Source organism: Myotis yumanensis, unplaced genomic scaffold, assembly GCF_028538775.1.
Source record: "Myotis yumanensis isolate MYYU_CA2020_CCGP unplaced genomic scaffold, mMyoYum1.0.hap1 SCAF_19, whole genome shotgun sequence".
NCBI classification, from domain to species: Eukaryota; Metazoa; Chordata; class Mammalia; order Chiroptera; family Vespertilionidae; genus Myotis; species Myotis yumanensis.
Window position 1 is genome coordinate 15,007,987 of NW_027223770.1, and position 25,378 is coordinate 15,033,364.

At 41.9% G+C, this 25,378-nt stretch overlaps 1 protein-coding gene across 7 annotated transcripts in view; it reads right to left on the reverse strand.

Annotated features, from left to right (window-relative positions):
* The window catches only part of CDON (cell adhesion associated, oncogene regulated), a 79,692-nt gene that overhangs the window by 23,792 nt on the left and 30,522 nt on the right, over nt 1–25,378 (reverse strand). For 6 of the 7 annotated variants that reach the window (XR_011469066.1, XR_011469065.1, XM_070400117.1 and 3 more), the window contains exons 2-12: nt 23,096–23,231; nt 21,318–21,590; nt 19,710–19,856; nt 18,733–18,876; nt 17,816–18,103; nt 16,318–16,587; nt 11,046–11,399; nt 5,832–6,118; nt 4,373–4,547; nt 2,483–2,611; nt 38–241 (exon numbers count right to left, since the gene is read on the reverse strand). Coding sequence is in view for 5 of the 7 variants with exons in the window: in XM_070400117.1 (XP_070256218.1) it covers nt 38–241; nt 2,483–2,611; nt 4,373–4,547; nt 5,832–6,118; nt 11,046–11,399; nt 16,318–16,587; nt 17,816–18,103; nt 18,733–18,876; nt 19,710–19,856; nt 21,318–21,590; nt 23,096–23,171 (2,347 nt within the window). In the remaining 2 variants the exon portion in view is untranslated. The remainder of the gene's footprint in view (nt 1–37; nt 242–2,482; nt 2,612–4,372; nt 4,548–5,831; nt 6,119–11,045; nt 11,400–16,317; nt 16,588–17,815; nt 18,104–18,732; nt 18,877–19,709; nt 19,857–21,317; nt 21,591–23,095; nt 23,232–25,378) is intronic. The other variant, XM_070400118.1, reaches the window with a different exon arrangement.

Consider the following 25,378-nt stretch of genomic DNA (forward strand, 5'->3'; position numbering starts at 1 on the left):
TGGATGGTATAAAAAGGAAATGTTGGCATATTAATACCTGGCTCTAAACTACGAACTTCCACCGAGAGTCTGGAAGGAGGGATATCTTCAGCTGCCACCAGCCAATCACTACTCCTCATCCGTTTATATTCGACCTTGAAGGCAGTGATTGGAGAACCCCCATTGGCCCGAGGAATCCAAGTGACGTAGACGGACGTCTCTGATGCAGTGGAGATGGTGGGCCGATCGGGGGCCTCTGGAACTGAAAACGGAAACATTCGCTTCAGTAACCCGCAGTGTCAGAGACAAGAATAACTCAAACCAACTAAAAGGGATAACTGCCAAATATTTAATGAAAGGTTCTTCCAACTTTGCCAGAGTTAATAATATATCTTCCTGTTAAAAGGCAATGAAATAGCCAAATACAGGAAATAAAAGAAGGAAAGTAAAATTAACCTACTAACTTGACAACTGTCTCTGAAAAACTGAACGTTAGTGTGATCATTGTGACCAGGCTCACTTGGATTCATGGCTAAAACAGTGTATGAGCAATTTTATCATTGGCCGCTTCAAGTCTGATCGTGCTTATAATTTACTAGAAGCCCATTGCACAAAGAGATTCACGCAAAAGGCCTTCCCTTCCCCTGGCTGCCGGCACCGGTTTTCCTCCAGCACCTGGGACCCAGGCCTTTGCTGCTCCAGCTGGAGCCTTCAGTCTTTGCTGCTCCGGCTGGAGCCTTCAGTCTTCGCTCAGCCACCTCACGCCTACGTATGCAAATTAACCGCCATCTTTGTTGGGTTAATTTGCACACTCTCCTGATTGGCTGGTAAGCATAGCAGAGGGAGGGTCAATTTACATGTTTGTCTATTATTAGGTAAGATAGTAAATTTACAGTAAAATTATGTGTTATTGAATTTAGATGTTTTCTTTATCCATCCAAGCTACATAAAACACATTCAGCAAACAATTTGCTTAGGATGAAAGTAGGAAGACAGGCTATGTCATCAGAGAAAAGTGCTATGAGAAAATACATGATCCACACGACCATCCACATGAACACAGAGAGAACGGGGGTGAAAGAGCTAATGTCCAGCAGTTTTCAGTTCAAACTGCCAAGGGGAGGGGATGACCTAACCCACAGGTGAGACAGTCTAGCTTCTATGGAAACATCAGCCATTGAAACCGTGTACCTAACTCTTCTTGCTGACCAAGCCATTGTGTAACCCTAACTGGCTCCTCACTTCGCTCCTACAAGGAAAGAATGCTGCTAGAAACAGCCTGGTTGGTATGACAGCTACATCACAGATTAGCCCACTGCCATTCCACTGTGAGTTCTGTCAAGTGAGCTAGTTCTGAGCGGAACAAGGAGGACCCACTCCGGCCAGGGTGACATTGCTCAGGTGAAGTCACCAAGGGAGTCCCCTCTGTCTAGTGGCACACCGCTCAAGCAACACCCTCTGTCTCAACACCCCTCAACCCAGACACAAGTACATGAGGACAAAACACTGTAGCATATGGTACTTGTATGGAGAAAGCGTGGCATTTTATAAAACAAATTGATTCATGGATAAAAAGGAATCTACTCAAAGCAGGCAACTTTGAGGGATACTTACTGTATTCCTTTCAAGTAAGAAAGCAATGGAAACAGAATGAACAGAACTGTTAGTAAATCTCTTTAAATACTACATAATCAAGCAACTTCCTTCTGTCGATTCACTTGGGGTTAAAACTCATCATACTTACTGGTAGATATAGAGTTTTTAAAAGTTCATCAAAGAACACCACAGTTTGAATAGAAAAAGAAAGCTATTAGGGGAAAAAAATCTCCACAGAGAAGAATATCTTCAATATCTAAAAGAAACAGCACGTGACAATTAAAGAATAAAGGAAAGAACGCTGCACTTGGAGGTAAAAAATCTGAATTTGAATAGCAATTCTTCTGGTTTTTAGATGATCTCAAGCGAGCTGCATAGCTGCCTGAGTCTCAGTTTCCCATTTTGTAAATAGATATGCTACCTTCTTCATCAGGTTCCTGTGATGATTAAATAAAGTATCTAAAAACCATAAGATTGACAAGATATAGCAATGAACCTGAGTGCGACTTGTAATCATTCAATTCAAAAAAGACCTAAATCTTACTACAGGTACCACCATATATTTTGATAAGTCATCAAAAATAAGTAAGGCTTTTAGAGTTCAAAATATAAATGTGGTTTCCCTGCCAGAGAGGAGACAGAAAAATCCTTTTTGTGAGTTATATAATCTTAGTACCGGATGTTCTGAATCTGAGTGTATCACCTTAAACACCAATCATGGCACTAGGTTCCAAGATTTGAGTGCTAAGGGGAATTTAAGAAGATGGTTGAAATAGGACCTAGAAGAGTACATGGTGGCTATAACCTGAATAATAAACAAATACCCTGTCCCATTCTGCTCCCCAATCATCTGAAACAGGTCAGCTACATTTATAAACGAACAGAGTAGGAATATTGGTCTCCTCACCTCCGCTGTGCCTGGAGGAGTCTGTCAGGACCACTCCAAAGTGGTCCGCAGCCTCCGAAACCACAGGGCGCTTCGGAATGCCCGCTGGAGGGGAGGGGGCCTGAGCATTTTTCGATGAGGGTGTTTTCTCTAGAAATATTAGACAACATGCTGTAACATGAGCTTCTCTATATAAGCAAAGTAAGAAAAGATAACATGACATTCAACTGGCACACAGATGCAAACATATGGACTAACCTGTCACAGGTCTAAATTTAAGCCCTACATTGTAAATACCTAGCTCTCAGAGGCACTGACTTTTAAAATTATTTTTTCTAGTACTGTAAAGGGGAAACTAAAATGAGTCTTTCTGCACAAGTTAACTTTAATTTACACACAGAAAAAAAACACACACACACACACACACAAAAACGTCAAATGACTAGGGTAAAGGTTTTCAAACTGTCCGTTTTTCTTTTTACTGTACATATTTCTTAACTCTAAAACATAAAATTCATTATTAAAGAGATTCTGTTAAGTTTCTTCACAGAATAACTGTTGTACTAAGTTTTAAAATCTCAAGAGGCAAAAGGAGAAACTGGGTGATTATTTTAAAACTGAGAAACATGCTTATTCAATATTTATAGGTCAGACTCTGTAAACAACTGAGGACTAAGTATAAAAATTAACTCAAAATACATTTCAAGTAAGAAATACTCATTATTTTCCTGGCCATCTCAGTAGTTAGATGAAAAGGTCTTTTTCAAAAGCCAATTGATAATTTCTTCTCAATCATCATACCTCCTTTTATTATTGTGCCCCAATAAACTCTGTCCCACCCAAACCCCATCTCCGCTCCCTGAAGCCTTCTTCGCGATCATCTGTGGCTGAGCTATGACGGCATCTTTTCCATCAAGCCTCCCCTCACAAGCTCCCCGCAGAAAGAATACCCTTTCTCTGCACGCCCTGGCATTTTCTCTGCCAGTCTTTCCTAGCACTTACCAAGTCTGGTCTCTGCCTACACCCTTGCCTTCCTCCTAATCCTACAGCTAGAACTGTCCGTTAAAACATACATCAGGTTGTGTCACAACTCTGCTCAGATCCCTACAAAGCTCCCAACTCTCTCAAAGTCAGTGTCGACAAGGTGCTGTGTGATGTGGCCACTCGGTCACCTCCCTGAGTGTTCTCCTCACTTACTCTGTTCCCATCAGAGGCTCCCTCAGTGTTCCAAGGATACACCAAGCACACCCCACCCCAGGACCTTTGCACTTGCTATTCTCACTGCTGGGATGTTCTTTCCCCAGATAGTCACATGGCTTTCCACTTCACCTCCTTAACATTCTGCTCTGCTGTTGACTGAAGACTTCTCTGGCCACCTCCCTAAACTGTGACACCTGCTACTCCATACACTTCCCACATCCATCCCCTAATTTATTTTTCTTGCTAACAGTCACTGCTTCTAATATACTTGTAACCTAGGTATAAATCTTTCCCAACTAGAATGTAAGCTCCATGAGAACAGGAGTTTTGTCTATTTTGTTTATTGCTGGGCACATAGAAGCATTCAGTAACTATTAGCTGACCTGAGCTGTTACCTTGTAGTTGGTATTTATGCTTCTGTCTCACCTTTCTTAGCAAAGTAGAAGCTCCAACAGGATGGATGTCGTCTTGATCACCTCTGATCTCCCTGCATCGCCTACCCTACGGCCTTACCTATCATAAGCTCTGAAAAATATCTGTGGAAGATTGGGTGGAATGGAATAATATAACCATCCAATGTGGCCAAAAAGAGGTACCATAATAGGTGTATTTAATGAATTTATACATAAGACTCTCTACTAGTCAAAAGGATGCTTACTAATAAAGCAACACAAGACAGACAGCCATTCTCCTTACAGCAGATTTACTCACCTTTGCTGGTTCGGAAGGTCAGCATGGCAGGCTGTCCTTCGCCTGCTGCGCTTCTTGCTACCATCAGAACTTCATAGAGACTCGATGGCTCCAGTTCCGTTAAATGGAGCTCATTTTCACTGCCTGGGACTCGCACTGTGTGCCAGCTGCCCACCACGCCAACGCCATCGTCCAGCTACTCAAGAGAAAATAGGCCATTAGAAAAAGGAGATAAAGGGTAGAAAAAGCTTCCATTCCAATTTGATAAAAACTACAAGTTATTCAGTTCCAGGTGAATTTTGGGAAGTGGTATACCACGTTAAATTAAAGAGACACAATATTTCTTCATATTAAGAAATATTAGGACTATAAGAAGGCCTGCAGCAAGAACCCAGGAATTCTCACTGTAAAGACCCCTGGCTCTGCTACCTCCCACCAACTATGGCCTCAAGCGAGTGATTTACCTCCCAAAGTCGGTTCCTTTTACTTGTAATGGAAACAATACTCGTTTCTTACTGGGCTAATGGGAGAATAAAGTATCTAATAATGTGTATTAATGATAACATACACTATACATAGTAAATATGATAAAGTAGAATATGTATGCTTGTATATATATGGATTATATAATTATGGGTCATATATTTCTAGCATTCTTGCTTCATTCTTGACACTGTTCAATGTGTGCTGGATGAAATAAATGTAAGAGATCCAATCCATTATGTCTTCATTAATGGAAACAAGAGGCAATCTCATATGGGAGTTTCCATGTGGCTACGAACACTTCCTGCATCTAGAATCATCCAGTTAGGAAAGTAAAGAAATGTTCAAATCTCATGGTGCTATTTTTTTCCAGATATTAAAAATATCACTATTAAAAGATGGATACCAAATATCTTGAACAAAGAAAATGATTTTTAAGTGTGAGGGTCTCTCTTCCCATTTCATTCATCTGCTAGTCTCACTAAACAGAAGAGACTTTTTAATTTTGCTTTAATATAAGCCTCTGGAGGGAAAACATATAGAAAATCAACAGTTTGCTGTGATAAATAACCAAACAACACGAGATTCCAGTACAATGAAGAAGACAACTTGAGGTGCAAATGCTCATCAGAGATTATGCCCGAGGACTGTGTTCAAAAAGTTGTTTTCAATAAGAAAATGCTTTATTTGATAAATAAACTGTATATGACTATGTTAGACAAGGGGGAATGACTTCTAAAAGTGGTTGATAGCGCTTTATCCCCAAGAGGTTAAAATGTTTGATAAAAACTGCTGAGAAGTCACAGGGTCCTGAGAGCACCCATTTTTGGGGAAACTGTTCATACTTCGTTCTCACTCCTTTAGAAGCTGGTCAATGCAGCTGGGATGTGTCTCCTGGAGCATCCTTCCTGCCGCTCCCCCAAAGGAAAAGGTCATAGCATATGCTACACACACAGTGTGCGGGTGTGAGAAACGGTGATACCCGAGGAGACAGTACCTTCCGATACTTCACAAAGTAGGCATTGATGGGCAGCCCGCCGTCCTTCCCCGCCCTCCAGAGCAGGTTGTATGTGTCTGCAGTGGGGGTCTGCGGGGGGCTCAGAATGATGGGGGCCTCGGGCACTGAGGCGCCGCTCGCACTTTTCTCTGACGGTGACTCCGCTGCGCTGGGATGTTCCCTCACTGGAAGTGAGCTCGCGAGTCCAGTTTCTGAACCCTCTCTCTTCTCACTCTGAGCGGCATCAGATGTGACAACTCCTGCTTTTGTATTTGTTTCCAAAGGAACTGCAGAGAAAGGGGGCAGGGAGAGAGGGAGGAAGAGGGGAGACGGCTTGAAGAAATGCATGATTCAGAGTCTTCTACACAGTGGCTTAACTGCCTGCCCACACTGATACAATGTGAGCCCTAAAAGGTAAAGCAGGTAACATTCAATGCAGAATTCATGGGAACCTCTGACCTCCAGTAACTACCACTTATTCGTGAAGGAGCAAATTAATTGTTTGAAAAATCAATGATATGATGCAGTAGGTTAGTGATTTACAGGAAGCTGAGCACATCTTATGCACCAAGCATGGTGCCAGATATTAATAAACATAATCTTATTTAATTCTCAAAACAACATTCTTAGATAGTAATACTCCCACCTTATAGATGAAGAAATCAGGGTTCTGAGGGATTAAGTGACAACAGCTGGCAGATGAATGTTAGTAGCGCTGCTAGGAAGAAGTGAGAGGGCAGTATAGTAAAACAAATATATTGCCAGCACGAGACAACTTAAGGAATGACAACCCAGGTTCTCTAAAGCAGTGGTTGCCAACCTTTCGGACCTCACGGACCACCAGTGATCTGAGGACCACAGGTTGCTGACCGCTGCTCTAAAGTGCTATTAATATTGACCAAAAAAGTCTCCTTTTTTCTTTTTCTTTACTACTTTTGTGGAGGAAGGGAGCACAGGAAACAACGCTGGAGTTTCTTTTCCACAGTGAAGTCAGATTTCTGGTAAAAGGAGGGTGTGTTTTTAGGAGAACTCCTGCAGTTTAGTAGAGAAGCAACAAAAAACAGGACTAACAGTGTAAGGTCAGGTCTCTGTTTGTTTAAAAGAGAGAAAAGGTGTCCCAGGAGCATCCTCCATCAAAGAACACAAGAAGCTAAGGAGAAAATAATAGAGAGGAAAACTAATGAAGCTCACTGAGACTGCAAAATATTGCTCCTGGAACGGCCATGTTTACCTAGTGAGTCAGAACGTGGGCTGATGGGAAGGGTGGGATCTGGTGCCTGCTAATGCAGATTCGGACGCAAGCAAGTGGGGTAATTAGCGGTGGCTCACGGTCTGGAGAAACCTTCTTAGCAATAGCAGTTTCACGGATCCTCTGGGCAGGTTACCACTGGGAAGTGGTGTTGGGCTGTAGGAGAGTTTCAATAGCACATGCCTCAGTTTATACAGAGGCGTGAGAAAAAGTGCGTGCTCCATCCGGCCTGTGTCTCAAAGTTCTACTCTGTTCCTCAGGATGCAATGCGACTGTCCATTACCCTTCTATCCAGAGGATTCAACCAATCTTCATTTACTATCCCAGTCAGATAACTTGAGCCCTCACCAGATACTAGATACAATTTATAAGGCCTTAACAGTACTTTCAAAAATTTTTTCATATATGTTATTTCAACTTATCTTCAAAGCAACTCTGTGAAATGCCAGGGTAGATATCTAGCACTTTGTAAGGTGGAATGGTTTTCTGCACTGGAAAACAGATGGATAAAACTGTGGTTTTCTAAATACTGTAACTATAGCAATGAATTTAATGACTCAGTTGAAACTAATCAAACAGGAACTATAACCATATCTGTCAAAGTTGTTCCTACTGTGACCACTCAGAGCAGCAACACCACCCAAAACTCTAGGAAACCCAGGCCAACTCCCATTGGGGTCTTAAAGAGCTACAACTCACTCTACAAATATCTGCACATCCACTACCCCAAAACTCAAGGTCTCTGGAAAGAAAAAAACCCGGATGTGTGTGGGGGGAGGGGGGTGGGGGAGACCGTCCTCTCTCTCTTTGACCTGGCCTACTCCCCTGTTCACAATAAACAATGTAAATGCCGGTCCGTACACTGAAAGTTAATAAGGCTCAGATTCCTGTGGAAAGAAGCGGACTGTACTGTTCTGAGCATTAATGAACTCAGCTGCATCTCAATAATTATTAGAGAGTATGTAAAAGAGGCAATGCAGGACCACTTAGGCAGGATGTAGGTGATGGGGTTACTATACATGAAAATGGTATTTATCAAGACATTAAAATTGTGCAGAGGGGCATCTTAAAGGTCTAAGAAGATCTAATCTAAACAAGACAGCTTATGTATCTTTTAAGGGCTTCGGATCATATGTAAAGTGAGGCATTTAGAGGAAATATCTAGTGTCACAGCTATGGCTATGACCTCTACAGCTCCCTCTACCCTACCTTTACATAAAGCCACCACATCAGCTAAATGCTCCCCAAGCAGCACCTGCATTACACCTGTCTTACAGCTAACCATTCTGTGAAGAGCCACTCTTACTTTTGCTTAGCAGAATCGATATATAAACAAACACATATGCATATTCATATATATATTTATAAACATATACAGCACTCAATACCTTCTTTACTTGAGGATCAGTAAAGGTACTAAAATCAGTGACTATTCCTTCCTTCCTTAATCACCACATGGGTGATTATGATTTAATAAAAAGTAGATGGTAATAGCCATACCCTAACCCTCAGTATTTATTGGAGGATTTCTGTTGCTAGACACAATTCTTTGCACTTTACACCTATTAACTCCCTGAATGCTCACATGGACCCTAAGAGTGGGGCATGTCACTATACCTGTTCCGCAGGCGAGGAACAAGCAGAGACGGGTTCAGTAACTTGCCCCGGGTACAAAGCTCCTGCGTGGCAGAGCCAGCCTCACACAGCCTGCGAGCTTACACTCATACCATCCCCGCCTCTGCATGCATGCAGTGAGGAGCAGAGTGGAAATGGAGTCCCTGCCTTCCCCTCTCTTTCCACCTCCAGCCTCACCCAGAGCTAGGGACCTTGCGTACATGCAAATGGAAAGACAGGGCGTATCCACCTAACTATTACTCCTTTGCAGACGACCAGCCCCTGGCCACTCCCCTGGTGCAAGGGACCTCGCACCCCTGGCCACTCCCCTGGTGCAAAGAACCTGCACACCCCTGGCCACTCCCCTGGTGCAAAGAACCTGCACACCCCTGGCCACTCCCCTGGTGTAAGGGACCTCATACCCCTGGCCACTCCCCTGGTGTAAGGGACCTCACACCCCTGGCCACTCCCCTGGTGCAAAGAACCTGCACACCCCTGGCCACTCCCCTGGTGTAAGGGACCTCATACCCCTGGCCACTCCCCTGGTGCAAGGGACTCTACACCCCTGGCCACTCCCCTGGTGCAAGGGACCTCACACCCCTAGCCACTCCCCTGGTGCAAGGGACCTCACACCCTTAGCCACTCCCCTGGTGCAAGGAACCTGCACACCCCTGGCCACTCCCCTGGTGCAAGGGACCTCACCCCCCTGGCCACTGCCCTGGTGTAAGGGACCTCACACCCCTGGTGCAAGGGACCTCACACCCCTGGCCACTCCCCCGGTGTAAGGGACCGGCACACTGACGGTGTGGCCTACCCTCCAGAGGATGGACCAGGGGAAAGACCTGCGTGGAATCAGGCTGTGCACTAATTAAAGCAGGAAATTCTGAAGTCCCAGGCCTGTTGTACACAAGGAGGAACAGGGCACCAATCTCCGGGTAAGTAGCCCCTTGACCCCATGGCCTCTGACCTGTGGGGCCTGATTACCCGAGGACCCAAGCAGAAGAGGGCCACACGAGACCACTAAAGCAGAGGCCCAGGGCAGGAACCTCGGGTCCAAGAGTCAGGGCAACACTGCTCTGTGATAGTCTTACTCTCACATGACAAATATGGTGACAATCTCCACTCAACTGACTACCTGCTGGGAATGCTGCTCTAAATAGCTACTGAGGACCCTGGCTGGGTAGCTCAGTTGGTTAGAGTGTTGTCCCAATACACCAAGGTTGTGGGATCAACCTCAGAGCCACATACAAGAAGCAACCAATGAACGCTCGCTCACTCTCCCCCTTCCTCTCTCTCTCTCAAATCAATAAATGAAATTTTAAAAATTTAAATACCTACTGATGTAAGATTTGAATTTGAATTTAGTCAAATTCAAATTTATTTTAATATTGATATTCTATTACCAGTACTTCAAAAACTAGATAATGTCACCACCAAAAAAAATCAGTAAAATATACAGAATTAATATTATTCACCCCATTAGAAAAAGAATGAGTAAGACGGGGGAACACACAGGCAGGCATCGTTTGAAAGTACCAGGACTGCACTGGCTTTATGAAAGCCAACCTTTCAGACGGTGGGTACTGTTCTGATCAAGGGCTCACCTTAAGAATGTCTGCAACGGCACTTTCAGTAGCTTAGAAAACCAGAAGCATTCATCACGAAAAGAGGTCTGTGTGGTCTAGAATGAGTCTCCCCACAATGTGCCTCAGTGGTATGCAGACTGATTTGAGCTAAAGGCAACGGTAGCTGCAGGCTCTCGAGAAACCTCTGCCCCTGCCTCACTACCTGGAAGAATTTTATCAGAGGCCTTGCCCAGGAGGGATGAGCAGAGACAACCTCTTCTGACTACCTACAGGGCAGGACAATCTTCGGTTTATTAAAGGTCTGCTCTTCTTATCACCTGCCATGTCCTATGTACCTATGTTCCCTTTCTATCTCGGAACCTGTCCTGCATGTGGGGTCTCTAGCTCTCTCAGGTATGTGGGGTTCCCATACACATGTACGTATTAAATTTGGTTCTTTTCTCTTGCTAATCTGTCTCCTGTCTATTTGATGATTAGACCAGTCTTGAGGATAGAGAGAGGTTTGTTCCTCCCCCACAGGTCATATCTGGAGCTTCCATATGACAACTACAAGCTTAGCAAACACATCAGAAATGGAGACCAAAGTTCAGCCAGTTCATGTTAAGGCCAAATACCAAAAACTACCATTCTACATATCACCGTCATCAGGGAAAAATCTATCTTTAGAGATTGCTGGATTCATTAAACTACCACTTGAAAGTACTTTATCTCCTATTATCAAAGAAAACTATTCACCTGGAAAAGAAAACACCCATGGCAACTCACCCACTGTGAGGACAGCTTCTGACTGCGTGGAGCCATGTTCATTCGTGGCTTCGCAGGTGTACTTCCCAGCGTGCTCCTGAGCGACGGCCTGGATGTACAGTGAGCTGGAGCCACCTCGGGACATGACGAAGTAGACAGGCTCCGCGTCAAAGCCCCCGGGTCTTAGCAAGTGCGACTTTCGGGATTTCGATTTAAGGACTTGAGACGGGTGGCTGGTTATCAATCCGTGCCTGTCATACCAGCGTATGACCGGAACTGGCACTCCGGTGGCATTACAGGACAAAGTCACAAAGTCTCCAGCTGCCACCTTTGTACTTGCTGGGGCTGTAATTATTACTGGCTTGAGTCCACTGTCTGTTAAAAAAGTCATTCACGTACAAAAAAAATTAAGAACAGTATAGTATCACAGTGCAAAATAATTCCATCCTATTGTGTAAAAGTTCTCAATGTCGTGAGCAAATGGCAGTCAGAAACATCTCTTTTATACATGTTTCTAAACAGTGTTTTACATGCAGAACAGTGTGAAGAACACCATCATTCACTGAAATAGTGTTTGCAATGTCATACACAAGTAGTGTCAGGATAGTAATGATTGGAACAAAGACAATTCCCTTGTTAGTTCTCTTCTCAACCTGCATCAAGTAAAGCATCAATAAAAAGTAGAATTTTTCATAGTTGTCGGGTCCCAGACATTTCCTACACAGATTTCCTGTCCTTCAGAAAGAAAGGAATGTATATAATCTGCAGAGAGCTTTCCAATAGGTATCCTGTACACACGTGACCACTAAAAATATAGACCGTGTGAAGCCAAAACCTCAGACTTTAACATGAAAAAGGTGTAAAGTGGCAAAAAACGATTCCTTCATGAAAATAGTCAATTTCGAAAAATATTTGGAGAGAAACCAAGATGGCGGCATAGGTAAACACCGGAGTTTGCTGCCTCGAACAACCACTTTAAAAATACAACTAAAAGACGGAACGGACATCACCCAGAACCACAGGAAGGCTGGCTGAGGAGAGACTCTTCAACTAGAAGGAAAAACAACAGCATTACGAGGCCCAGAGGAGGCGCAGTGTGGAAAATTTAAAGGTATGGTGGTGCGGCGGTGCGCGCGCAAAGCGGGCTGGTGGCTGAGGGCGCGGTTGTCGTTTTCAATCAGGAGTGAGTCTCAGACTCTGAGCTACAGATCCGGGCGAGTCTCTAGGGACCCAGACTCAAACGGGAGAAGCGGGACTGTCTGGCTACGGTCCCTCCGAGGTTTGCAGTGGTTGCGGGGACAGAGAGGCAGAGTCCCTGGAGACGGACTGAGAGCAGCCATAGCTGCTCCCTCCCCCCGCCCTGTTGAGCCCGCCCCGCCCAGGCCCTGCGCAGAGCCATTTGCCGATCGCCTCAGGCAAAGGCTGGACTAGCGCCTCCCCAGAGGACTGAAGTTTTCCACAGAGCTGATTCCAACAGCCAGTCGGCCTGGTGGTCAAATCCCTCTAGTGTTAACTACAACAATTAAGGCTTAACTAGAACAAGACTGCGCACAAAGACCACAAGGGGGTGCACCAAGAAAGCATAAAAGATGCGGAGACAAAAAAACATGACAGAAATGGAGGATATGGAGCTAAGAATCGCAATTTTGAGGGCTTGCTATAAACTTGTGCAGAGCCTCACGAAAACTAATGAGACCCTCGATGCTACGATAAAGAAATTAGAAAGTAAGCATACACGGACTGAAATAAAGAATATTATACCCAATAGCAGACCAGAGGAGCACAAGAATCAAACCAAAGATTTGACAAAAAACACCCAACTGGAAAAGCAAAATGAAAAAAGAATCCGAAAGTGTGAAGATAGTGTAAGGAGCCTCTGGGACAGTTTCAAGCGTACCAACATCAGAATAATAGGGGTGCCAGAAGATGAAAGACAGCAAGATATTGAAAACCTATTTCAAGAAATAATGGCAGAAAACTTCCCCCACCTGGTGAAAGAAATGGACTTACAGGTCCAAGAAGCGCAGAGAACCCCAAACAAAAGGAATCCAAAGAGGACCACACCAAGACACATCATAATTAAAATGCCAAGAGCAAAAGACAAAGAGAGAATCTTAAAAGCAGCAAGAGAAAGAGACTCAATTACCTACAAGGGAATACCCATACGACTGTCAGCTGATTTCTCAACAGAAACTTTGCAGGCCAGAAGGGAATGGCAAGAAATATTCAAAGTGCTGAATACCAAGAACCTACAACCAAGATTACTTTATCCAGCAAAGCTATCATTCAGAACTGAAGGTCAGATAAAGAGCTTCACAGACAAGGAAAAGCTAAAGGAGTTCATCACCACTAAACCAGTATTATACGAAATACTGAAAGGTATCCTTTAAGAAGAGGGAGAAGAAAAAGGTAAAGATACAAATTGTGAACAACAAACATGCATCTATCAACAAGTGAATCTAAGAATCAAGTGAATAAATAATCTGATGTACAGAATGAACTGGTGATTATAATGAATCAGGGACATAGAAAGGGAATGGACTGACTATTCTTGGGGGGGTAAGGGGAATGGGAGATTCGGGAAGAGACTGGACAAAAATCGTGCACCTATGGATGAGGACAGTGGGTGGGGAGTGAGGGCGGAGGGTGGGGCGGGAAGTGGAAGGAGGGGAGCTATGGGGGGGGGGGGGAAGAGGAACAAATGTAATCTGAAAATAAAAATTTAATAAAATAAATAAATAAATAAATAAATAAATACCAAAAAAAAAAGAAAATAGTCAATTTCTGGTGGTGGGAGATAGGATTAAGCAATCTATAATAATAAAAGCATAATATGCTAATTAGACCGGACATCCTTCCAGAAAACCTTCAGGACGAAGTCCGGGTCCTGGGTGCCAGTGGGAAGCCGGTGCCAGCAGCCGGGGGAAGGAAGGCCTACTCTTGCACGAATTTCGTGCATCAGGCCTCTAGTCTGATTATAAAAAGCCTGCAAACCCTGACCAGGTGGCTCAGTTGGTTGGAGCATCCTCCCATACACCAAAAGGTTGCAGGTTCAATTCCTGGTCAGGGCGCATACCTAGGTTGCAGGTTCTATCCCTGGACAAGGAAGTGCGGGAGACAACTGCTTACTGTTTCTTTCTCACATCAATCTTTCTCTTTCTCTCTGTCTCTCTCCTGTCTTCTCTCTTAAAAAAAATCAATGAAAACATATCCTTGGATGAGGATTTTAAAAACAAAAGCTTGGGAGAAAACTCTGTTCTGAGTAGAAGTTGATAAACATATTTTCTACCATATCATAAACATTTTTGTTTCTAAAAGTGACACCAACTCTTTGCTTTTGGTCCCCGGTATTCTTGGGACTATTTTTTTTTCTTTTTTAAAATGTATTTTATTGATTTCAGAGAGGAAGGGAGAGAGAGATAGAAACATCAATGATGAGAGAGAATCATTGATCAGCTGCCTCCTGCACACCCCCAATAGGGATCGAGCCAGCAACCCGGGCATGTGCCCTTGAACAGAATTGAACCCGGACCCTTCAGTCTGCAGGCCAACACTCTATCCACTGAGCCAAATCAGTTAGGGCCTTGGGACTATTTTTAAGCATGCCTACAATGGAATACTGATGACAAATGACATTTTCTCCAGCATATCTTTCTCTTTCTCTAGTCCAACTTCCTGCATTTGAGAAGCCAATCAACATTTGCCATTATCAGATCTCTGACTTTGGTACTATCAGATCTCTGAATCTCTTATGTGTTAAATGCTATAACTCACTAGTCATAACCTGCATTTCCCTGAGCACTAACGATGCTGAACATCTTTTCACATGTTTATGTGTCACATATTTTTCCTTAGTGAAATGTCTTTTGTCCATTCTTCTATTGGATCATTTATCTTTTTTGCAATGGTTCTGAGTTCTCTGCATATACCACATACTGTTCTTTTGTTAGTTACTATGTTACTAGTATCTTCTCCCAGCTTCTTTTCATTTTTCATGGTATCTTTTAATAACTAGGATATTTTAATTTCAATAGTCATCAATCTTTTTAAAAATTAGCCTAAAATATCCTGTTAAAAAGTTTTACTGAGATCATATAGATATTCTTCTATGATTTCTTCAAAAACTTTGCCATTTTGCCTTTCTACTAGTGTATAGATCTTTAACCCACGGGGAATTTCTTTGGATACAAGATGAGTTAGAGACTTACTTTCTTCTTTTTCTCCACTTGGACAGCCAATTATTTCACATCAAAACTTGACCTGGAGATCCTCCCCCTGGTGCTCTGCAAAGCCACCTAAGTCAAGCCCTTAGTGCAAGTGTCTTTTTTGAAGATCTCTGCCTCGTTCCAAGAGTCTATTTTTCTGTTCCTGCATCAATACAACTGTCTTAATTGCCCCAGATTTTGGAATATGTTCTAAAATATGGTGAGGCAAGGTCCCCACATTTTTTTCTTTTTTAAGAATGCCTTATCTATTCTTGGGCCTTTGATCATCCATATAAATTTTAGGATCAGCTTGTCAAAGTCCTCAAAATATTCTAATAGAATTTTAATTGAAATTGCAAGAATCTACAGAAAGACCTTGGAAAGATCTGTTGAAAAATATATTTTTTAAATTGTTAATGATCCTCCTTTCATTAATATCACCTCATCATTTACATTTGATAGTACTTGAACTATTGCATATATTAACTACACTGGAGACCCTTTTCCTAAAAAGAATTAAAAATATGCTTTGTGCACCTCAATTTCATTTCTACTTAGAATTATGATTCTGCTCCCATTGCATTTTACATAAAAGCTACCAAGAACAAATCAAAGGGTTCTATTTTTTAAAAGCAATATTCTCAAAATATAATAAATTTTGAATAGCTAAGATTATTGGCACTCAGGTGATTGCTTTGTTAAGATTTATTGGGGGAAAAAAACCCTGTTCTAACAATAATCCAAACTTACACAAAAAATGTGTTACTTACTCTTTATTTCACTAGATTCTCTTATGCAAATTACCATAATTCTCTGTACTTATTGTTTTGTATTTTAACAAAAATTAAATATGTAACTTAAAATTAAATGGAACACAAACTTTCATTACCTTAAAAAAAAAATTGTTAATGAGCTGATTAAATACGGCTGCTTCATGGACATGCCTATCTGCAACTAGGAAGGACCAGGGAACATGGAGCAGTTCTGTGACGGTAACGGGATCATTCCCTTTAGTTAAATTTCAACCATAACAAAAGCTTGTCTGAAAAGTAGAATTTCCTATAATTAATCACATGACTAAACACTACCTTTGTGAATGTCAAGTCTCCCAGTAGACTGCATAAATCCAATCCCATTATCCGCGACACACTGATACAGGCCAGAGTCTTCCATGGTAACACCACTGATTTTCAATCCATTTTCTGCAGTTAGATATCGTGGAGAAGGATGAATGGGCTGTGCATTATGAAACCAGGTACGGTTGGGGGATGGGTTCCCATGAACCTCACAGGTAAATTGTACTGTGGCCCCCAGAGACACAGTCTGATCCTGCAGTCCTTTAGAAATGGAAGCATGTTCTGAAAACAAAACACAAATTATCACACGAGTCAGATAAAATCTTCCCTACCAATAACTAGTTAAAACCAAACTGGATCGTTTACCCACATGCTCCCATCTGCTGTGGTCAAGAAAAAAATTAGAAATGTATTTTAACTTTCCTTTCATAGGGTAAACCATATGTTACTAATATGTTATAATCTCTTTTTATAGCTCTCTCCACCCACTTAACTCCCTCAACACACACACATACACATAGAGTTTCTAATTTGGGGCTTCTCTTAGCATTAGTTTCAGGTGATTTGTTTGAAATAAAGTAATAGTTTCCCTAGATTTCAAACAAGAGCCAAAACAGAAAAACTCTTATTCAGAAGTTAAATTATTTTTATAGCCAATTCTTAGGTGAATACTGGCCAAAAAACTTCCTTTAATATCCATCAAGTGAGTTTTTACCTAAACAAAGTAAATCATGCACTGACATTTGTAATATATGCCCAAATTAAATGATTAGGCATATTAATCTAGTCCTAACGATCATTAAACCTTAAAGCCCATTCGCCATACACTTACATTAATTCCAGTGTAACCTACATCAGGCCACTGTTGCAATTACACTCGCACAGATTTACAAAAACTGTATTAAGTATGAAACCATTTACCATCTATTTTTTCTGGTTTTCATGAAAACCTGCTTTGATAAAGGAAAACCTTTCTGCTACTACACATGACAGGGAGACAGGTAGCTGAGAGAAAGGAACAGCTTTGAGATAAAGAGTAGATACAGAAAAGTAGGTGAAACTAATGCTAATTCTATGAGCCAGATACAGTGAAAGCATTGCAAAAGGGAAAATAAATGAAATAGATTCCGTTTTGAGATGATATTTTCCAGTCAGTTCTCTGCCTTAGTTACTATTACTGGATAGTACACCTGATAGTAGCCCAGAATATTCCATCCTGCTGAATTCCAGTCTCCTTCCTCCATGTCATTAAGAAAAACAAGCTCTGTGCTATGTAACCGGGCTGGGGTGAGGTTCCTAAGAACGTCCAGGTGAAATGTCCTGCAACACCCAGAAATACTCCCTAATTCAGGAGTCCATTAGGAAAATGAAGCTCGTTCTGTCTACTGGTGTAGGTGTTTCCTGATAGTCCTCATTTCATTTATAGTTCATGAATAGATCTTCCATTCAAACATCAGTTAGATCAGGAAAATAGCTTGACTTGAAAAAAGTTCACTAAGTAGCGTCTTACCAAGTACATTAACCATGTAAGTCACGTGCTTGACGTCTCCAGACTTGCTTCCCACCATACAGGAATAGTTTCCAGCATCCACTGGGTCAATGCTATCTGTGGCAAGATGAGAATACAACCTCCTCCAATTGCTTCCCGCCACCGCGTCCTGACCGTCCTTCAGCCAGTGCACTTGAGGAGTTGGGACCCCACTCACCACACACTCCAGGGTTATAGGACTATGAGAGAGCACAGATAATGCCTGTGAAAGGCGGGGGTGAAGAATGTGAAAATCATCTGAAGAAGAGCCTGGAAAAAAGAGAAAACAAAAAATTATCACGTCCCGTCTCTTCCTTAGCAGTTCTGTGAGCTTTCTCACCTTCCCATTTATTCTTCTTTACACTACAAGATCCTATCTGGTAGCTAAATCATTTGTAGTTGAGAATTAAAATGAAGAGAGTTTGTGATCCTTTCTGGCTACTTCTGAATTAGCAGTTTAGAAATGAAGGACAGGAACCACTACTTCACTAAGCTTTGGCTATTGGTGCTACCTCAACTGAAACACCTTATTGTAAAAATTAGGCATGAAAGCTAAAAATCAGGTAGGAAACAGGACATATACCTATTTTTCATAATTCACAGCCACAAACTTGATCACCACTAATATCAAGTTATATTTTCTCTATAATTCATTTTTATTTGAGCAAAGGGCAAAGTTCTCTACATGTATTGCACTCTGTCATCTTAATCAAAATTCTCCTCCAATAATCATTGAAACATGTTCGATACTATTCTATTATACATTTATGTATTTAACTTTTTATAAGATTTCCTTATGGTAAACAAACACAATCTGAAAGAAAAACGAACTCTCATTTCCCAATGAGGAATGCTCCCAAGGACTCTTCCTCATTACCAATATTCTCCCAAATACTTACGACTCACAAGGAGCTTTTGGCCAATGGGTTCGACTTTTAATTCATGTGTGACAGGATTAAAAGCTGCACATTTATATGATCCCTTGTCCTCTAAGGATACGTTCAAAATCTGAAGATTTCCTGATGGAAGGATTAAGTAATTCTCTGAGGAAGGAAAGGAATGCAGTTAGGCCTTTCTCTTTACAAAGGATACCAATGAAAACGAATCAATTTTGATAGTTCTGCTTTAAATTTAGACAGAAGACTAGCAGCAAATACACAATTGAGGAGAATTCATGAATGATGGAAAGGAAAAGTCAAGGCAAAAAAGAAAAGGTCAGGAGTACTAGAGTAACAAAATCAAGCCCATTGGAAACACTGGACAACAGATCAGTGGTTGGGAACACAGGCAGGAGAAGCAGTCAGACAAAGACTCAGTGACCAGCTACACCGCCACCCTGGGCAAACCTGCACCTGTAGTCACGTCTATTCATTCCTTATTTTTCTCAACGAACATGTATTGAGTGCCTATTTTCTGCCAACGATGGCCCAGGCACAAGTGACAGAGCAATGAAGAAAGAGAACAAAGGTCTGAACTCATGCAGCTGACAGTCCAGTGCTGGGAGTGGAGGCGGCAGATGACCAACCGGCAAACAAAAACATGCACAACACAAGGCTCTGGGGGAAATGAAGCTGAATAGAGAGGACAGAGCAGCAGGACATACAACTTGAGAAAGGGCCCAGAGGGCGGTCTTCTCAGAGGAAGGTCTGTCTGGGCAGAGACCTGAAGGAGTGGAGAGGGTGAGCACAGGGAGTGCAGACTGTAATCATTTCTGTCAGGTAACCACCTCTCCTAGTCTCCTCCCTTGACTTCTGAGAACACGTATGCAATGCATTTTTTGTACCCACGATCCCCAGCACGCAGAGCTTAATAGCAGCAGGTTCTTTAATGAACATTTGACCTGTGGGTGCCATTGGCTTTTCATGAAAACTCTCACCTGTCGAGTGCCTCAGCCACTTCCCCCGGATTTTGTAGCGCACCTCGGCTTTGGGGTTGCTATCTGGTACCTTGCAGCCAATGAAACCAGCACTTTTTTCTTCTGCTGTAATAACATGCTTTGTGGATGAGTCAAAATCACCAAGAGCTAAAATAAATAAATACACAGAATCAATAAATGTAAATGTGAACTCTCTTTCCCAAAGGAAACTTAAAAACTAAAAGCAGCATCTGCAGCATGGCTGATGGTGGCAGCTAACCCCAGGTCACAGGGTAGCAAGCTCTTTTTACCCCACAGAGCAGTTGGGGTAGAGGTGCATGGTTGAGGCTGAAGCTAAGCCATGGCACCCTTTCCCAAAGACATCGAGAAAAGCAAACCGCTCTTAAAACATTAGGGAGAATTATAAAGCATAACTGTTCCCATTTTGTCAAGATAGACCCTTCTCAATCCAGTCCCTCATCAAAAACTGACTTCCCCCTGCCCAGCCAGCATAGCTCACTGATTGAGCATCGATCCCTGGTCAGGACACATACCCGGGTTGAGGACTCGATCCCCATTAGGAGGCGTGCAGGAGGCAGCCGATCAATGATTCTCTCTCATCACTGTGTTTTTTTCTCTCTCTCTCCCTTTCCCTTCCTCTCTGAAATCAATAAAAATATATTAAAAAGGCAAAACAAAACAAAACTGACTTTCCCTATGCATCACTATTCTGTTTGCAGCTACTCATACTCAATGAAATGGTTTATGAGGAACCTAGGACGTGGAAAAACAACGCTGCATGTCATGTGGATTATCTGCATATGCCGACTGGGTCTCAGGCCCTCTCCGTGTAAGTTACCACTGACGCAGCCTGCAGGGAAGCCTGTTACCTCCAGTGCTGAGCGCTGTCGGCAGCCTGCCACTCGCCTGCTCTCAGTTGTGTGTCCTGGAGCGATCCACGGGTCACAGCTCTACACAAACATTTGCTCTTCTCAGTTATGACAAACTCACTACTCCTGGGGAATCCACATTTGCTCTGTAAATAGGGGTGCCCTTGCAGAGACGGTTTCCCTTGCTGGAAGCCATCACCGTTTGAAAGGCAGATGGCTCAAACTTACTAAGAAAACTGCGAAGTCCAGATTTTCCCTAAGTTCAACACTCAACATTCCTTTCTTTACAGTCAGTTATTATTTTCCTGTTTCTTTAGCCTGGTTTCAATTAAACAAATTAAAATCACTCAGTGATCAGGCAAAAATAAAACAATTAGATGTGAAAGAAAGATAAAGAACTGCATAGAATAACTGAGTATCAAAGCAGACAATAGGTTTTTGGTTGTTGCTCATATTAAGGACTTTTAAATATCAAGAAATTCAGAATTCACTTTAGAAAGCTGTCCTATCTATATAAAAATCCACTTCCATACCCTTGTTACAGATGAAGACAACTAGGCTAGGCTCACAGAGGTTCAAATGCATTTCCCCCACGTTAAACACAGCAAGCGTCAAGGCAGGAATGAGAACTCATGTGTGCCCTCCTCCAAAACCCATGCCCTTCCCACAACCCCAAAGCGCAACCACTGATAGTAATTTCAGGAAAACCCATGTAAAACAGGGACAAAATCAAACTCACCTGCAATGGATACTGTCGCAGGGCCGCTCACAACTGCACCGATGCTATTGTTGGCAATGCATTGGTAGTAACCCAAAAGGGAGGGGTTGAGAGAAAGAATAGTCAAAGTGCCCTGATGAATCTTGATCTGCTCCAAGTTTCTGTCCAATCTTTTTCCATTATGCAACCACGTGATCTGAGCGGTCACAGGTTTAGCAGAGCAATGTAGAACTACAGGTCCACCAGGTTTCTGGGCAGCAGACAGTGGCTCAGAAATAAAATAAGGTGCCAGGTCTACAAAGGAACATTCCCCGTGTGCGAAGGAAGGGGAGAATGAGAAAGAAAGTACATTAAAGACATTTCCTCTCAGTCCACCTTGCTTTATCTATATATGTTATGGTTCTTAATGCTTGTAAACGTTTTAGGAAGTCTTAAAAGCCCATTTTTGGAAGAAGTAAAGGCAACGTGTTAACCTACAACTTAACAACCAGGGTACAATAGATGAGAATCCTTAAGCTATAAATGAGAAATGGCAAGTTGCTCATTTAAGGAAGTAGCTTTTAAGAAATGAAAGTTGATTGTCTGAAAAAGTGGCGATGACTTTCAAACTAAAAAGAAATCTCTACCATGTGACCAACAGGGTTTGACTTTTAAGAGCAAGTTATTTTATAACTAAAGCTACAGTACTGCTTTACCACTTCCCTTCAATATAAAATAATGTTCAACTTTTAAGGAAGCGCAAGTAGAAAGTTAGGAAACCACAATGAACTACAAAGTTGATGCTTTTTTTTTTTTTTTGGAGAGAAGGCTCAATAGGGCATCAACCTTACTATTTTTATTTGGTATTTGGAATAGTTTCATTTGTTATGTCTATTCTCCCAGAACTTGGGGGGAGAGAGGGTGTTCACATACTTAAGTATCAAAACAGAGCTCTCTCTTCTACCCCCCCAACCCCCCCAAAAAGAGGGCACAGGGCAGGAATGCTATTACTCTGGCAGAATAAAATACTTTTAAAAAACACACCAATATGTTATTGAATCTATTCTTACAGGATATTTGATCAGAAATGAAGATTAAGTGCCTCTCTACTAAATCTGAGGCTGTTGTTTAGAAAAAAAAAAAAAAAGGTAATAAAATCATTAATTCAATTTTCCCTTACTAAATCTAATATAGTTGTACAGTGTATTTAACAGAGGAAAAGAAATATTATTTAATGAGTAAACATCAATGTATATCATAATACATCTTTACACAAATCTAAAGTAAAAAGAAATGCCTGTGGGCCATTGTTAGGCTCAGGCTAACTATACACACTTAACAACAAATACATTTAAGCTTTTCAGTAAACCACAGAGTTAGGTAACAAATTAGACAAGGTCATGAGAGCTGGGTTTTTGACCAAATTCTCTTACTTCAAATTGAATACTACTACATGCTGATAGTAAAATTTCTTTTTGGTGGTATGTAGTCAGCATTTTATTCCTGTTATAATTTCCAAATTCAGAACTTTGAAACATATCTTTTTACTGAAAAAGGCACAACTGCAAAATATTTATTTTTAAGGCAATAAAAGGCATAAATTACAAGGGCAATGATGGGAAGGCCTGCTAATGCCCAAGAAGCACTACTAAAAGATTCTTAAATTGCGAAGTTAATCAAAGTTTTAAAATTTGGTCAAACACATTTTACAAATGTCTTTAGAATCCATCACCACCAGCAAAATACTGAAGTCAAGGTTGTTGTTTTAAGATTAAGAAGGAGACGCTTCGGTTAAAACACTACGGTTCTTCTATTCTTACCTGAACTCACAGAGGAGCACAGAAAGGAAAGAGTGACATACAGCAGTGTCTGTAAGGGTCCAGGGTCCGGATGCATAGCGCCAGGTTATGGACGCGGCAGGACAGGTTTCCAGAGCAAAATCCAGGCCTTGGCTCACTGAAACACATTCAAAGAAAAGAAAATCTAAACCACAAAAAGAGTTGGCCTCATTGATCCGAGTCGTCAATAGAGTTGTGAGCATGATTCATATCTTCCCAACTGACAAGCTAATCCCTGGGTTCTAAATTACAGTTAGAAGTTTTGCTCATTCTTCCAAAGCATTGGGAATACCTCTTATTATGCAGAATCCATCATTCCAAATGAACACATTCACCGCCTGTAGTGAGTTTGTTTTATGTCTCACATGCATCTACAACTCAACACAATAAAAATGCATGCTTTCTCTACTGTCCTTAAAGGCAGAAATAACAGAAACAACAAAATAATAGCAAACATCGATATAGTGCTTAGTATGTGTCAGACACCATCTCAGTGCTTTTTGCTACATTAACTTCATCTTCACAACCACCCTATGAGATTGGAACCAGTGGTTTTCTTCCCTTCTTTCACATGGGGACTCGGGCTCATGGATTGTTCAAATTGAACACCAAATGCAGCTTACTTAGCAAATGTGCAGAACATCCAAAGACCACTGTGGTGAGAGTGGATGAGCCAGGTGAAGAGCACAGAGCGAAGCTGGTCTAGATCCCATCCAGCTTTGAAAGCCATGGGACGGATTTTGGAATTGAGTGCAAAAGGAGAAAGGGAGTAAGAAGAATAAACTGCTCGTTCTAAAAAGTTCTGAGGATGTAATGAACAGCAATATACATTACATATATTATAGGAAAATACAGTAATAAATATAGTGTAAATAACTATATGCTGTCAGATGGGTACTAGACTTAATAGGGTAATCAGTTTGTAGGTGTATGTGTCTAATCACTATGCTGTATACCTAAAACTAATATGACATGTCAACTGTAATTAAAAAATTAATTTTAAAATGATTTTGGGATTTATTCCCAATGTGACGGCAAGCCCTTAGAGGACTTAGAGAAGGGGAATGATGGGCTCTCATTTAAACTTTAGAAAGATCACTGGCTGGTAGGGACGAGACTGAAGTGGGCAGACGTGGAAGAGGGCGACCAAGTAGAGTAACGTAATCACTCAGGAGAGAGGGAAGAACATGATGGGTAGAACAGTGAGTCAGCTGTGGAGGTGGTGAAAAGTACGTGGATTCAGAACATATCCTAAGACAGAACCAACAGAATTTGCTGAAGGCCTGGATATAGAGTGTGAGATAAAGAGATGTGCCAAGAATAACTTAGTTGTGATTTAACAGAATAAATAATTGCTCTCTGTTTACTGAAATGAAGAAGACCGGAGAGAGGGAGATGACAAAGAGGGTCAACAGTGCTGTTGTAGCCCATTAGGCATCTCAGTACTACTGTCAATCGACAATCACATGTAGGAGTCTGGAGCTGTGGAGTGAGTCAGAGCTGGAAATGTAGATGTTAGACCTGTAAAACCCATGGCACTGCAGGAGCTCTCTCAAAGGAAAATGAGAGAAGAGGTGACGAGGTAGGAGCCTTGGGACATTCCAACCGCTTAGACTGACATGGGGAAAGAAAGGGGGCAATGGGGATTGAAGAGAAGTCATCAGTGAACCTGGGAGAAATCGAGGAGAATATTATATCCAGGGGGAAAAAATGGGAAAAATAATTATTTCTATAAGAGTCATTAACTCTCTCAATTACTCTGAGAAGTAGACTAAGTGAGATACCACCAGAAAGGCTTCATGGAAATACTGGTGATACTGACAAGAGTGGTTTCAATAAAGAAGGAACTAAAGAGTGATGGTGGGTTCACAACAGAATGGGAAGGGAGGAAACGAAGCAAGCAGGCACAGAAAACTCCGTAAGAGCTTTGCTATAAACGGGCAGCAGAATAACAGGGAGAACTGATGGAGATGAATGGCAGTCAAGGGAAGGTTTGTTTTTGTGGGGGTCCTCTAATAGACAGAGGGTACAGCAATTCCGCAAAGCTGAAAATGCCTACTTCTCTATGCCAGATACTCTAAAATCTACAAGTAGCAATTTGAACTTTATCCCAATCAGGGACTATCAGTTCATGGGCTGCCTTTCCAATCTTTTTTTGCCGACCTCTTTTTACAAACGGGAGAGGATATTTTGGTACCACTCATGGGAAGAAGGGGCCATCTGTGTGAAAACATTTTTGGTTTATTTGAATTCTCACTTGGTTCA